A 15,397-nucleotide genomic window follows, 5' to 3' on the forward strand; every position below is an offset into this window, starting at 1 on the left:
CAGCATAAGCACCTGCCTTGCAAGCAGGCAGTCATGAGTTCGATCCCCAGTACAGATAAAAAGGAAAAAGACAAAAAAAAAAAAAAAAAAGCAAATGCTAATAGGACATTGACACTGAAATGAGCATCCTTTGCCACTTGAATGTCATCTTCCCTTCATGACTGTTACACACACACACACACACACATACACACACACACACACACGCACACACGCACGCTGTTGTTCAGTCCAGGTCTTGCTGGGAAGGGGAGACATTACATTTATGATAGGACAACGTGCTTCTGACTGCTCTGCACCTAGGCAAATGGTGGCTGAGGTTACAATCGTAATGGCCCTGTTGCTTTAGGAAGTCAGAATGATGAAGGTTTCAAAGGCTAATTGCAAAATGTCACCTGGATTCTCAAAAGAGTCTCATAATAATTTCCTCTCCTGTTCCCTGTTCAGACTGAAATGAAAATGGAACAGTTAATATTCGGATGGTTATGGTGAACGTATTGTTATAAAAACAGACAGTAATGATAACATTGGTCCTTCCTGTAAGAGTTTCTACTCTCCTATTGTTAGATCACCTCTGCTTAGATCATACTTATAGGCCCGCAATAAAAGGTAAAAACGTTCTGCTCAGACTTTCACTCAGTGAACCTCTGTTGCAGGTTCCGAAGACACATCCAATGAAGACTACCAAAGCATCGCCTTGTATTTTGAAGGAGAAAAAAGACATTTTCAGGCTGGAAAATTCTTCCTGCTGTGTGGTCAATATTCACGAGTTAGTATTGACAAGAAAACATACCCCGGACTCTTGAGGAATGATAAAGGAAACAATGTTTAGCACTAGCTTCATTCCAGACATCCAGATTTGAAGTCTCAGAGTGAACTTACTTTGTTGCTGTTTGCACCGGGGATTGAACTAGGGCCCTGCACTGAGCATGAGCTCCGCCCCTGGGCCGTCTGCAGCGCAGCCCCTTACCGTCAGCTTCGCAATCTTTCTGTCCTTCCCCTACCATCATCGCCTTCCTCCCTGAATCTCTCCCCCTGTCCCTTTCACTCTACCACTGACCCAACTCAAGCCCACATCACCTTCTTCCAATGACTGCAGAAGTTGGCTGCTTTTAGTTTTTGCACCTGCATCTCATCCTTCACTTTTTTCCTGGACAGCATGTGCTTTGCCTGAGGCAGGGGCTGCAGGGTCCACACAAGAGATGTAGTGCATTTAGCTGTGGAGCAAAGCTTCCCGCTGACCGCGTGACAGTGACAGTGCAGGAACAACTCAGGCACACGGGTCTTGTCTGCCGGGGACAGCTGCCGCTCTCCTCGGGCACATTAGTGCCATTCAGGAACCAGGACCTAGCAATGCCAGGTCGTGTGATATTTTTTTCTTTTTTCTGAGAGAGATAGAAGTCTGGGTTTCTCAGCTTTGAAATGGGGGCCAGGTGTTTGCACAATCTGTCTCTAACCAAAGAAAACACATCTACATGCGAATTCATCCTGTAAACTACCAATTTGCAGTTTCCCGCCTCTTAGAACAAGTCCAGACTCCTTAGCTGGCGTCCAGGAGGATTTAGCCCCTTGGGCCAGGCAGCCTGAGCCTCCTGTCCCTGCTGCTGCTATTCCCACAGGAGCATCCTGCGCTGGACTCCTGGCCAGGCCCTCAGCAGCCTCGCCCCACCGGCCTCCTCCCCACCGTGCACTGTCTGAGACCTGTGCCTCCTGCAGCTGGTATTTCCACTGGTCACCTCAGGCCGTCCCCTGTATTACCACCTTTGCTTCCTCACCACGCCTATAAAACCTGCTGGCAACGCTGCCCATTTTTCTTTCAAGCATTTCATTTCCTCACAGGTGTGATGTTCAGGACTTGACCATTATAACTTAAAATAATTGATTCCTTTCCTTGTCACTGTGTCACACATATCTCCCCAGTCAGATCGTAACCCAAAAAGCAGAGGGTCGCAGACCCTTCGTGGTGCTGCTCCCAGGACCTGTCCCCTCCCTCATACACAGTGGCCAGCTGTCAGTGACTGTCTGTTAAGGAGCAAATGGGTTTTATTATCTTGCATTTTAACTTCCTCCAAAATTAGAAGCCCAGAGGGTTAACTGGGTCCTACTGTTTTTTTAAACTAAGCCTCTAGCCTTTGCAGAATGTATTTAAGACCTAGTGCTTGCAAGCCCCTGACTGAGATGAAAATACCTCCACAAACTTTGTGTATGTGAAAGCTTTGTTGCTCCTGGTGTGAATGCGGTCAAGTGTTTAACTCTGTGCCTTTCTCATTTGAGGCCCTGAAACACTTCCTGAAATGCCCAAGCTCAGAAGACAATATGGCGATAGAAATGGCAATTGAAACTGTAAGTAAATTCTGTAAGGAAACTTTTAAGAATGCCAGTATTGTTCTTTACTGTTTTGTTCAGTTTTATTATAACTGATGATATAGGCAATTCTTTTTAAGATAGCAAGAGGCAAATATGTATTATGTCCATCCTTTTGATTTGACTGACTCTGTTTTGTTATATCACATTTGGTTTTATTCTCTTCAAAAAAGTAATAAGAACTGTGGGAGTAATAAGACCCAAAATCTGTAATTGTCATTGTACAAAAGAGAGGAAAAGAAAGTGCTCTAAAGGATAAAACTGCATGTATATTTAAATGTATAAGATAGATAACCATATTACTGAGTTTTGTTGGATTATTGCACAGAACTCTTTGCAGTCTCACTGTTTGAATGTCCACTTTTATATGCTTTAACTTTGTAACTTGAACAACTATTTCTAAGATGACAATATGTAATCTATTAACTAATAATTTCCTACTGTTTATTTTTTCTGAAATTCTATATAACTTGTACCCTTTTTGCTTTTTTTCGTTTTCTCCTTAAATAAAATTTAAAAAAAAGAATGCCAGTATTTTAAAAAGTTTTTTGAAATGTTCAGATGTGCACAAAAGTAAACCAAACCCAAGTCCCATGTTCCCATCATCTACCTTTGATGTCTGTCAGCACACAATCTTACTCAGCCCCCATCCTCTCTCCTTGGATCATTTAGAGCAAATCAGAGTCACCGCTTCCTTTCCCCTCTAAAGGATAAGGAGGTGTGTTTCTTAGGTGTAGCTTGCGGACAATGCACGTCACACATTCCAAGTGTGTAAATCAGTATCTTCTGAACGTCACAGATCCAGACATAGAACACTCAATTGCCCCAAAGGCTCCCTCCGGTCACCTCCCACTCAGCACCCCAACAAGGGTCCCCTGACCCAGCTTCCGGCCTTATAGATTGGCTTTGCCTCTACGTGAGCGTCACGCCGCTGGGCTCCTGCATAGGCGCCCTCTGGGTCCTCTTCTTTCGGTTGCATTGTGTCCGGAAACGCGCTGGTGCTGTTGCGTGTGGCAGGGGCTCACTCTTATTTGCCACTGTGCGGTTGTCTACCTGTGTGACCGTGCTGCCATTTATTTCCCCCTACTCTGTTAAGGCGCACTTGGATTATTTCTAAATTGGACATATTATGAATAAAACCCCTTTAAAGCTGTTCATATCTTTTGGTGGATCCAAACACAGTACTCATTTTTATTGGGTATATGTCCAGGAGGAGGACTCTCAGGTCACAGGGTGTACGTGTTTTTAGTAGTAGTAGGTAATGCCTAACATTTCTTTCAATAGGATTTTACCTGTTTACTGGCAGCATAGGACATTTTAGTCTCTGCACATCTTTGCCAGCACCTATTAGTCTTTTTCAGCTTAACTGTTTTGACAGATGTATAGTGATTTCTCGCTATGGCTTTCATTTTCTGATGACTAATGGTAATAAGCACCTTTTCATATGTCTGTTGAACACTTGAATATCCCCAGGTGCAATGCTATTCAAGTCCTTTTCCCAGATTTGAATTGTACCATCTTACCTTATTCTTACCCATCTATAGGGTTTTGTTGTATATTCTAGATACCAGTCTTTTCATTAGAAACATGTATTGTGAAAATCTCCCAAGGTGTATCGTGCCTTTTATTTTCTAGTGGTATCTTGATGCACAGAAATTCTTATGTCTTAATAAATCTAACTTACGAATCTCATAGTTATTGCTTCTTAGGCTGGTTTAAGAAACCTCCACCTACCCTATGATCATGAAGACATTTCCCTTACAAGTTTGATAGTTTAATTTTCTCATTTAGGCTTCTGCCCACCCTGAATTAGTTTTCTTTTTTATATGATTTTGTATATGGTGTGAAGTGTAAGGGTCAAGAGGTTTTTCCGTGTGAATGTCCAGTTCCTCCTACCACTTATCAAAACGCCCATCTTTTCTTCATTGAATTACCATGGAGTACTAGTCACAGCTGAAATGACTACCTGCCTATTTCTCTCTATCTCTGATTTGGGATTCTTTAGTAGCTTCTATTGTTTTAGTAATCTGACCTTGTGCTGATTCCACACTATCTTTATTATGTTATTAAATAATCTTTCTCTGCATTTGCCTATTGTGGACATTTTGTGATGGAGTCATACAATGTGTGGCCTTTTGTGTGTGGCTCCTTCATTTAGCATGTTTTCAAGATGCTTCCCTGCATCAGGACTTCATTTGGCTTGAGAATATTCCACCACAGTTTGATTATCTGTTTATCAGTTGGACATTCGGGTTTTGTGTGGACAGGTGTTTTCATTTCTCTTAGGTAATATTACCTAGGAGTAGAATTGCAAGGCCATAATGTTAATAAGGAACTGCCCAACTGTTTACCAAAGCGGCTTTCCTAAATTTTATATTATTTTATTAAACATTTTACATTATTTTATTAAACATTGCAAAGTAATAACACTCTATTATAGTTTCATATGCACTGACTGCTAAAATGCCTTTATGTAGAACTTTTATCCATCAGCTATTCGATTACCCACAGATAAAGGAAAGAGCTGCTTTGTTTTGAGATGCCTAAACCAGGGGCCTCTCCGCAGCTCCTCAGGTTTCTCCATGCCTGCCCTCTGCTGGGCTCCCATGGCTACTACACTCATTTCTTTCCTTCTTGTGAAATTCCTGCTGGTGCGTGCTCAGAAAATCATTGTTACACTGGTTGAAATCCTTTACCCAAAGCACTTGAGACCAGAAGTGTTTCAGATTTTGGAGTTTTTTGGATTCTGGAATATTGGTATACGTTATCAGTTGGACGTACTTAATCCAAAATCTAAATGCTCCAAAATCCAAAAACCCTCAAGCATTTGTTGGCGCTCAAAGTTTCAGATTCAAGTTTTCGACATGGGGCTGCTGAGCTGTGGAAGGCGCAGCTCTGGGGCTCATGAGCTGCTGCAGTCCCGAGGCTCCAGGTTTTTCCTGAGACATCCGGGCATATTCCCTGTACAAAAGAAAGCACGGTACTTTGACATCACCCTTGAGGAAAGCTGTTTAAGGATACATTTCATCACTAAGGACTACAAATGAGTGAAGAAAAACCCTGAGCCAGTATTGTATTTCAGACACTTTACTATAGATAAAGTATTTTATTTGATGTGGATTTTATTCCACTTGCTTAGGTGAGCATTGTTTACCACCTCTGGCTAGGATGAAGTTGCTGAACCTGCCTGGGTTTTCTCTTTTGAAATAGGTCGGCCAGGCCAAAGATGAGCTGCTGACCAGCCAGCTGATTGACCACCTGATGGGCGAGAACGATGGCATCCCCAAGGTAGGGGGTTCACCCACCTGGGCACTTGGGGTCCGGTCTCTTTGTTCCTCTACTTGGCCTGCTCTTCATGTCACACTTGCAGCACAGCCTTGTAAAACTGTGCATGTAGCTACAGATTCTCTAGAGGATACTGTGTCCTCCAGTCTAAAACTTGCTCCACCAGTGAAGCAGCCACGTCCCGCCAGACAGCCACCCTCACCACACACCGCCTCCCCCAGATGTTTTGTTCATTCAAGGAGTTATGAGAAGATGCCGGGCACGGTTGCACATGCCTATAATCCCAGCTGTAATCCCAGCCTCAGGAGGCTGAGGCAGGAGGATCGCTGTGAGGTTAAGGCCAGCCTGAACTGCATAGTGAAACCCTGCTCAAAAAGGCAGGAAAAAAAAAAATCAGAGAGTTATGGGAAGAGATCATTGAAACTGTGACTTAGCACCGATCCCCAAGAATCAGAGGGCTGTGTTCATACTTCAGCACTTCTGGAAAGCAACAAATGTCATACTAAACATAAAAGTAACTCATTCTGAAGTAGAAATTAATTGCGAAGCTCCCTGGGGTTCAGTCTTCTGTCGGTCCTATGTGCGCCTCTGAGAATTCCCAGCCCCCACCCTTCATCCTCTGCAAGGAGACCGACCTTGAAGAACTCAGCTCACAGACTGGAGGAGAGGGTGATGCCTGTCACAGCTTGAGAGGACTGTAGATCCTGCACTTGTTTGTTTGATTGTACAGATAAAGCCAGAGGCCCAGAAAAATTAAGTTGATTTCCCAAGGGCGTTAGGTCCATAAATGGTGCCAAACCACCTCCCATTATGTCCACTTGCTGCCGTAACCCTGAAACTAACATAGACACATGATGAAATCATCTCAAGCAGAATAGAGAACAGGAAAAGTAACATGTAAAAAGGAAGTTTTCCAGCTGGACATGGTGGCGCACACCTGTAATCCCAGCACTCAGGAGGCTGAGGCAGGAGGACTGCGGCGAGTTCAAGGCCAGCCTGGAATTCCTAGGGAGACCCTGTCTCAAAATTCCAAAGAAATAAGATGGAAGTTTCCATCCTCCACTAGCTATTATCCTGCTTATTTTCTCTGTAAGAATAGCTGAAGTAGCGAGGCATGGTGGTGCACACCTGTACTACCTACTCAGAGAGAGCTGAGCAGAAAGATCACTGTGAGTTCAAACCCAGCCTGGGCTCACTGTGAGTTCAGGACAGCCTCAACTATGCAGTGAGACCCCGTCTCAGTAATCAAAACAAGTAGAAGAATAGCTGGTGTCAGGAACATAGCTCGGTGGCACAGTGCTTGGCTGGCAAGCATGAGGTCCTGAGCTCAATTCCCAATGCCAAAAAAAATAGCTGACGTGGCCACAATATGCTGGTGATGAAAGCCAGGGCCACCTACCATATGCACCTGGCTTCCTGTGTGACACGTTTTTGTGAGACTCCACCTAACAATGGTGAGTATAGCCCCAAGATGAGGACATGGGTTAGTGACAGTCGAGCCCTCCTGACCTAATTCACTGGCTGTCAAAGCGCTGCGTGGCAGATAAGGTTTTCAGCTTGTGGATTTTGTGGAGCATTCAAGCCACAGCTCTGGACACATCACTTAATTCCAACGCATCTCAGGGTTCCTGCTGTCCAGGTGAGGGACAATGCTGACCTACCTCCAGGGGCAGGTCTCCGGCAGGACCAAGGCTTTACATAAAAAAAGTGTTTCAGAATCCTCCCAGGGGAATCCTCTGTGTATTTTATATCACAGTGTCCACCATGCACTGGACATGTACCTGTGCGCTGAGTGGCATCGTTTGTCTGCACTATTCTCTCTCTCTTTTTTCTAGTGTTTACAATTTTTAAAATCACTTTTTTTGTTAGTACGTATTTGCCGTACTTAGCGATCAGATTCATCGCAGGGAACTCGTGTGTGTATATAACATGTCTCAGGTCTTCCTTTTTCATTCCCCTCCCCTCTGACACTTCTTTCCTTCCCTCCCGCTCTGTCCTCTGTTATTCCCCTGCCATTCAACGTGTTCTTCCCACCCTGCCTCCCAGTAATTATACCTGTAACCCCAGCACTCAGGAGTTCACCCTCTTCGTTCCTAAATGCATTCATTTGGGTATTTCCTTTCCTTCTTTTGATGTTTGACTAAAGGTTTGTCTGTTTTATTTAATGTTTCAAAGAACTTGATTCATTGATTCTTTGTAAATTTTTTTAGTCTCAATTGCATTAATTTCTAATCTTTATAATTTCCTCCTTGCATGAGCTTTGGGCTTGATTTGCTCTTGTTTTCCAAGAATTTGGAAGTTCATTTATTATAAAGAATTTGGAAGTTCAATATTAAGTATTTATCTGAGCTCACTCTGTTTTCCTGATGTGGAAATTTACCACTATAAATTTCCCTAGTAGGACCATCTTCATTGCATCCCATAAGTCCTGGTGTGTCGTCTTGTCGACATTATCCTTTAATTGTAGAAACTCCCTAATATCTTCTTCAATTTCATCTGTGATCCACTGGTTGTTCAAGAGGGTGTTACATAGTTTCCATGTGTTTATATAGTTTTTGTGGTTTCTTTGCCACTGATTTCCAATTTAACTGCACTATAATGTGATAGCACGCATGGGATGATTCCTGTTCCTTTGTGTTTACTTAAGCATGCTGTATGAGTTATGTGGGGATCTGTTTTGGGGAACGCCCCTTGTGCTGTTAAGAAGAGTGTGTGTTCTGTTGAGGGGTGGAACACTCTGTAGATACCTGCTAAGTCCATTTGTTACAAAGGTTTGGTTTAACTCTGATTTTTTTGTTTTTTATTTTTTGTCTGATCAATCTATTTGTGATTAGTAAGGTATTGAAGTCCCCCATTATAATTGTATTACTGCTAATCTGATTTTTCAGTAAAATACACATTTATTAGTGTTTGTTTTACATAGTTGGGTTTGCTGGTGTTTCGTGCATATCTATTTTAGATTGTTATTTCTTCCTCCTGGATTGTTCTCTATGTAATAACCTCCCTTTGTCTCTTCTGATCAGTCTTGGCTTGAAATCCACTTTGTCTGTAAATATAATAGCTGCCCTGGCTTTTTCTAGGTTCTTGTTGCATGGAGTACTGTTTTCCATCCTTTGACCTTCAGTCTATGAAATTTTTTGTTAGTTGAATATGTTTCTTTGGGCTCAGGATATAGCTCAGCAGCATAAGCACCTACCTGGTAAGCGTAAGTTCTGAGTTTGATTCCCAGTACCAAAATATTTTTTTAAAAAATTATAATGTCTCTTGTATGTAACATATTGTTTGATCTTGTTTCTTGATCCATCCTGCCAGTCTATTTCTTTTCATTGGTGAATTGAAACCATTTACATCCGTTTACACTGATAACTGATATGTATTGTCTCTTCCTTGTCGCATTATTTTCCTGTTGTTGGTGCCCCCATTTCATTACTTGCCTTGTCTAATGATTCATGCTGGTGGGGTTCATAAAGCTGCAGTCTTTGTTATCTCTTTCTAACATTTTAAAGTTAGAACATTTTAAAGGGCTGGTTTGGAGGTCATGGATTTCCTCAGGTGTTGTCATGGGCATATCTGATTTCTCCATCAGTTTTGAAAAAGATAGTTTTGTGGGGTGCCCTTGACCTGAGGGTTTGTGCTGAGAAGTCTGTTATGATTCTGATGGGCTGTTATGATCCTTTATAGATAATTTGTGTCTTTTCCCTAACATGTGGTTTTTAATACTCTGTTCTTGGGTTGAATTTCTGGAATCTTGACTATTACACCATTCCCTTGAGAGACTGAATGAATGCATTTGGTAAGGGCTGGGTAATTAGCCAGACAAAATTTGAGAATACATACCTGTTGCTGTGAAAACATACAAGATGTTTTTTTCTTTTCTTGGGTAGCGTTTTTCATTTTTTATGTGACATATTACTTGTAATCTAAGAATAATTTTGTAATAATTTCTGTTAATATCAACTCTGAAGCCCTTTCTACTGATTTGAGATATGTGCATAATAAAAGTACATTGAATCTTGCCCAAAAAAGGATTAGAAAATGGTCAAAAGTCTAAGAAACGTTTATAGAACAGAGAAAATTTACATGCACTAAGGTGTTGCCAAGTTGGTACGTTATATAAAAACACAGTTTGCTTCCAAGTGCTTATGTGAGAGATGCTTTGTGGATGGGGGACAGGGACAGACTCTGAACCCTGATCACTGTGGCCCAAATCCTGCCTCTGCCCCTGACCTATTGTGTTGCAATTTCTCCTCTGTAAAACAAGGACTTTACTTATTCCTCTTAGGATAGGCCTGAGGATTTAACTGAGTTAACATTTAGATACTTAGAATACTACTTGGCACATATTAACCACTGAGCTAATTCTTTTATTGGATTTTTTAAAACAATATCAATTCTCAGTTGCTGGCACATGAATGTGATTCTAACTGAAATGCAAAATTATGGGTGATTCTCTCCTAAGCAATGTTTGTCTAATGGTTTGTGTGTCAGGATGCCAAGTACCTGTTCCGCTTGTACATGGCTCTGAAACAGTACCGAGAAGCTGCCCGGACTGCCATTATAATTGCCAGGGAAGAGCAGTCTGCAGGTAGGTACATTTTACATTATTGATGTCGTGTGTGGGTGTGTGTGCACATGTGTTCTTGTGCATGGTGAGGATGGAACCCAGGGCTCCTCACATGCTAGGCCAGTGCTGTACCCTGGAGCTACTATTCACACAGGAAATAGATTCAATCCCCAACTCCTCTTCTGCCCAGGAAAGAGGAGAAGTTTCTTATCCATCACTTCTCAGCCTTTCGGCAAAGATCAAGTCTAATCTGGGCCTGTTTTCATCCTGAAAGCTAAGGAGATGGCCATTCTAAGTTTTGGAGCAGCAAACTAATTCACCATTACAAGAGGATATGGACTGATAGGACTTATTTCTTGCTCTCCTTTGTGACCTCACAATTTCTGTCTCTGGGACAGTGACTTCTCTGACCACTGTGGTCCACCACCTCTGACCACCACCTCCTGTGGCTTATTATAAATTTTCTCTCATGGCATGCATTGACCTGGTCTAGGTAGGAGACATTAGGAGGGGGAAGATAATTATACCGTGTTAAAGCAGATCTGGTTCTTTATCATGTACAGGAACACTGTAGAATCTGCAGAGTGATTCTGTTCATTTACATGGTCTGCAAATATTTATTTGAATAAGCGAGGTAGTCTTCAATTTCCACTAGTTTTTATAAGTCAGCTCTTAGATGTTCAACAACTTTAGAAAATACGCAATCAGGGGCTGGGGATTTAGCTCAGCGGCATAAGCGCCTGCCTTGCAAGCAGGTAGTCGTGAGTTCGATCCCCGGTACCGATAAAAAGGAAAAAGACAAAAAAAAAAAAAAAAAAAAAAAAGAAAATACGCAATCAAATCAATCATTACTTTACTGGCTTGTGTTGGTCTAAGACCTTACCATGTGTGCCAGGCACTTAGGACCCAGAGAGAGCTGGGGCAGGGTTCTGCCCTTCAGAGTTGATAGAAGACAGTGAATGCAGAATTTGCACTTGGTCTGACTGCCTTTGGGGGGTTGTTTACTTTTGGGGTGCTGGGGATCCACCCTAGGGCTTTGCACGAGCTGAGCAGGCACTCTTCTGGGAGTGCCCATGGCTGCGGGGGTTACCTGAGGGTATACCCTGGAGGCTTCAGGGTTTGGGGATGCCTGAGGTTTGGAAAGGCTGGCCAGAGAGGAAACCAGTGAGCACACTGCTCCCTGGACAGAAGGGGGAAGCCCAGGGGTGGCCATGAGGAGGACCCCGAGCTCCTGACCCCGCCTGCTGGGGTCAAGTGGATGCCTGAGGAAGAGAGAACGAGCAGGAAGACGCCACCGCTCTTCCCGACAGGGGTGGCCTGTGGCCTGTGAGGGCACCACTGATTAAAGCAAGACCTGCTGCTAAGTTCCCGTATGCAGAGATGGCTAAGATATTGGCAATAAATAATTAGCAAAACCTCTTGTTAGAGGAAGCCCTGGACAGACCTCAGGTTTGGTCCTTGGCAGTGATGTCATTTTATCACCTCTCTTCAAGGAAACTATCGCAACGCACACGACGTTCTCTTCAGCATGTACGCAGAACTGAAATCCCAGAAGATCAAAATCCCCTCCGAGATGGCCACCAACCTCTTGATTCTGCACAGTTACATCCTCGTGAAGGTGAGGCCCTTGAGGGACTTGGGACGCAGCCTGCCAGGTGTGTTCCTCCGGGACCTCGCTTTCCCTGGAGCAGTACTAGGTTTTTATGTCAAGTCAATAAAACAAAGCACTGGATAATTCTGCAATACGCTGCCTTTGTGTGAAAAGAAGTGAAAAGAATGCACAGCCATTTCCTGCAAATAAAGTGAAGAACACGCTAAAGGGCTCGGCAGCAGGGAAGGGCCGTGGGGCAGGGGACACGCAGAGGGGCAGCAGGTCAAGGGGCAGCAGGGAGCGGGCTTTGCCGTGTGTCCTTCCAAATTGTTTTCACCTTGAAGTTTGCAGATGTATGACCCGTGCCCAGAAAAGATTTACTTAAAACCTTTTTGGTGATCCAGAGTTTATTCGTTTATTAGTATATTTTATAAAATTCCAGTTTTCAATAGTTTCCCTTTTGGGGCCAGGGATTTAGCTCAGCGGCATAAGCACCTGCCTGGCAAGCACAAGGTCATGACTTTGATTCCCAGTACCACAAAAAAAAAAAAAAAAAAAAAAAAAACAGTTTCTTTTTCACCTGAATATAAAAATAATACATATTCAAGAAAATTTTGAGACTCTAGTAGAATGAAATAATAATCCATGCTTCAAGTCTATCATTCAGATACAATTATTATTAATGCTGTGTTGTATATATTCTCTATATTTCCATAAATGTATATGTGCACCTTATTTTACTAAATCAGGATTATATTTATTTCTATTTGTATAGTCTAGTTTTCTATTTAGTAATTAATAGAATCAAAATAGATTATGTAGTCTTCAACTACTTATATGTATAATTTACATTAGTGCTATGTATGTGTGTGCATACATTATATATATACATGAAATCTTTATAAAAGTACAGGCAAAATCTAACATGTATTTTGCCAAATTTTTAGTTGTATCAAAGTGCTATTAGTGCTAAGTTAGTTCTCTGGCCCAACCACAAGGCTGAGTGAAGCTTGATGTTCCCTAGCACAGAGTTCCCTCTGCCTCCCCGCGATGGTCAGTCCTTGTTTCCCGAGAACTTTCTGCCCAGACAGAGCCTCTCCGAGTCTGTGCCGCCCACTACGCGGCCACCAGCCTGGCTGTGGAGCACTTGAAATGCAGCTACAGCAACTGATAATTCTGTTTCTAATTTTTATGTAACCTGAATTTTTAAATTTCAGTAGCCACATGTGCCTACTAGCTGCTGTTAGATGACACAAGTCTATAAGCGCTACCATGCAGGAGAGTATACAGAGTCCAAATCACAGGCGAGCGTGCACCCCACCTCAGGGCGGCAGGGGGAGCGAGTTTCCCAAGCAAGAGCAGGAGGCAGGAGGCTGAGTGGTGGCGCTGAGGTCCCAGGAGCCCAGTGCAGCCTCCAGTGGTGGTGGAGGTTAGAAAGAAACCGCATGGAAGAAGATGAGCGGGGAGGGGAGGAATTCCTGTGAGAAGCCCTCCTGCCTCAGCTGTGGGCCGCCTGCAGAGTCCTCCTCATTCTTTGACCCAGGAGCTGCCTGTGGCTTCCATTCCCACCAGATGTCCCTGTCGAGCCGCCACTCCTCTCCCCTTCAGCTCTGACCTCTCATGTAGCACCAGGCATGTCCCAGCCTTCCTCGGAGATTCTTCACCTCCTCAGTACTAAGAGGAAGCTGTCAGGCCCTGTCGAGCAAGAAAAACTTGGATGTAAACATGCCGCAGGTGTTTTTGTGGTGAAGGACAGAGGAGAGATCCAGCCCCACTGCAGGACAGCTGGGCCATGATGCTGGGCCGCAGCCCTGCAGGGGGCATTGAAATTGAAGTCCAGGCACACTGGCTGGGAACCTGCAAGGACCCCAGGACAGCCTTGATCTGGGCCATGGTCAAAGGGTTTTCCGGGGCAAGGAAGCATGACTTAGGGTTGATCTGAGCCTGTAAGGAGAATAAAGTGTATTATTTATTTCAGATCCACGTTAAAAACGGTGATCACATGAAAGGGGCGCGCATGCTGATCCGAGTGGCCAACAACATTAGCAAGTTTCCATCGCGTAAGTCTTGTCGGATCAGAGGGCAGCACCCACACTTCCTCCTCGGAGATCTGTGCTCGCCGGCTCCAGCAGCCACCTCTGCAGACTCCCAGAAGGCTGAGGCCCCGCATAAGCCATAGTTTCTAAAGAATGTTAGGCAGGGGCCACATGCCAGTTCTGGAATTGGGGGTCCCCTCCCCACATCCAGTTCCCAGATGCAAGCCAGGGGCCATGCATGCAAGCTGGGTTTTCTGAGGGTGACAGTCACAAGCCCATTGGCTCGCTACTGTGTTTCTGTGCACCCAGGTGCTGAGGTTGCTGTGCCCTCTTATAGATAAGCAGCCCCGGACAAGGGAGCGGTCACACTGCGGGCCTGGTAACAGTCTGAGTCGTTGTCTCAGTGGGTAACACATCGGCTCAACTCAAGAAAAAGGCCTCATTGTTCTAAGAAGTGTTGGTGTAACGTTCTTCAGTGCAGAGATTTCATCACATCTGACAGGCATCTGCAGACTTTTTCTGTAGAAGGCCGCATGTTACATGTTTTAGGCTTCATGGGCCGTTTAGTCCCCCTGGCAGCTTGCTCGACTCTGCCATTTTGGCGTGAGCAACACGTCATGAATGAGCGGGGCTAGGTTCCAACAGACTTTACTTCTTCAACCCAGAAATGTGAACCTCATGTAATCTTAATGTCAAAAATATGTTGTTCTTTTTTTCTAACCACTTAAAAATATAAAAACCATTCTTAGTTCATGGGCCATATGCAAGTCAGAGGGTCAGATCTGGCCACCATAATTTATAACCCCTGTTTTATAAATGTATTCTCTCTTTGTTACATGAAAACTTTTGCCAGGCGTAGTGGTACACACCTGTAATCCCAGAACACAGAAGGCTGAGGCCAGAGGTTTGCCATGAGTTCAAGGCAAACCTGCCCTACACAGTGGGACACTGTTTCAAAATAAAAACATAGAAAACAAGAAAGGACTTACAAATGCCTCTGCTGGCAAAGGGTGCGACAGGATTGCTAGTGGGAAGGGAAACTGAGGTAGCCCTTCTAGGAAGCAGTTAGGCAATTTGTAGTAAGTAATTGTTCAGAGGTCCTGTTCTTTGGGTGTTAATTCCGGTACCTGACCTGTCCCAAAGAAAAAAAATTAGATGCTGGAAGAAAGAAAAAGGCATAAAGTTATTCGTTCGCCTGACCCATTTATCAGCAGCCAGGTTCCATCAGGGGTGTGGGCCCCTCACAGTGCCCCTTTCTCACTGATTCTAGCTGGGTCTTTGCATAAAAAAGCAAAGCTCGGAGAATCGTGGCTGTGTTTTGCGGCTGAGCCACAGACGCGTCAGGCCTGGTGACGAGGGCAGGCATTACTGTGCTCCCCACCATCCTGTGTTACAGACATTGTGCCCATCCTGACCTCCACCGTGATCGAGTGCCACAGAGCAGGCCTGAAGAACTCTGCCTTCAGCTTTGCGGCCATGCTCATGAGGCCCGAGTACCGCAACAAGATAGATGCCAAATACAAAAAGAAGATCGAGGCCATGGTCAGGTAGGCAGAG

General features: G+C 44.0%; 1 protein-coding gene across 2 annotated transcripts in view; it reads left to right on the forward strand.

Annotated features, from left to right (window-relative positions):
- The window catches only part of Wdr19 (WD repeat domain 19), a 70,275-nt gene that overhangs the window by 47,868 nt on the left and 7,010 nt on the right, over nucleotides 1–15,397 (forward strand). For both annotated transcript variants that reach the window (XM_063240478.1, XM_003471541.5), the window contains exons 27-33: nucleotides 657–769; nucleotides 2,275–2,343; nucleotides 5,575–5,652; nucleotides 10,138–10,234; nucleotides 11,707–11,831; nucleotides 13,783–13,864; nucleotides 15,237–15,387. In XM_063240478.1, coding sequence (XP_063096548.1) covers nucleotides 657–769; nucleotides 2,275–2,343; nucleotides 5,575–5,652; nucleotides 10,138–10,234; nucleotides 11,707–11,831; nucleotides 13,783–13,864; nucleotides 15,237–15,387 — 715 coding nt within the window. The remainder of the gene's footprint in view (nucleotides 1–656; nucleotides 770–2,274; nucleotides 2,344–5,574; nucleotides 5,653–10,137; nucleotides 10,235–11,706; nucleotides 11,832–13,782; nucleotides 13,865–15,236; nucleotides 15,388–15,397) is intronic.

This window comes from Cavia porcellus, unplaced genomic scaffold (genome assembly GCF_034190915.1).
Source record: "Cavia porcellus strain 051 isolate PalLab524CR breed Dunkin Hartley unplaced genomic scaffold, mCavPor4.1 scaffold_30, whole genome shotgun sequence".
NCBI classification, from domain to species: Eukaryota; Metazoa; Chordata; class Mammalia; order Rodentia; family Caviidae; genus Cavia; species Cavia porcellus.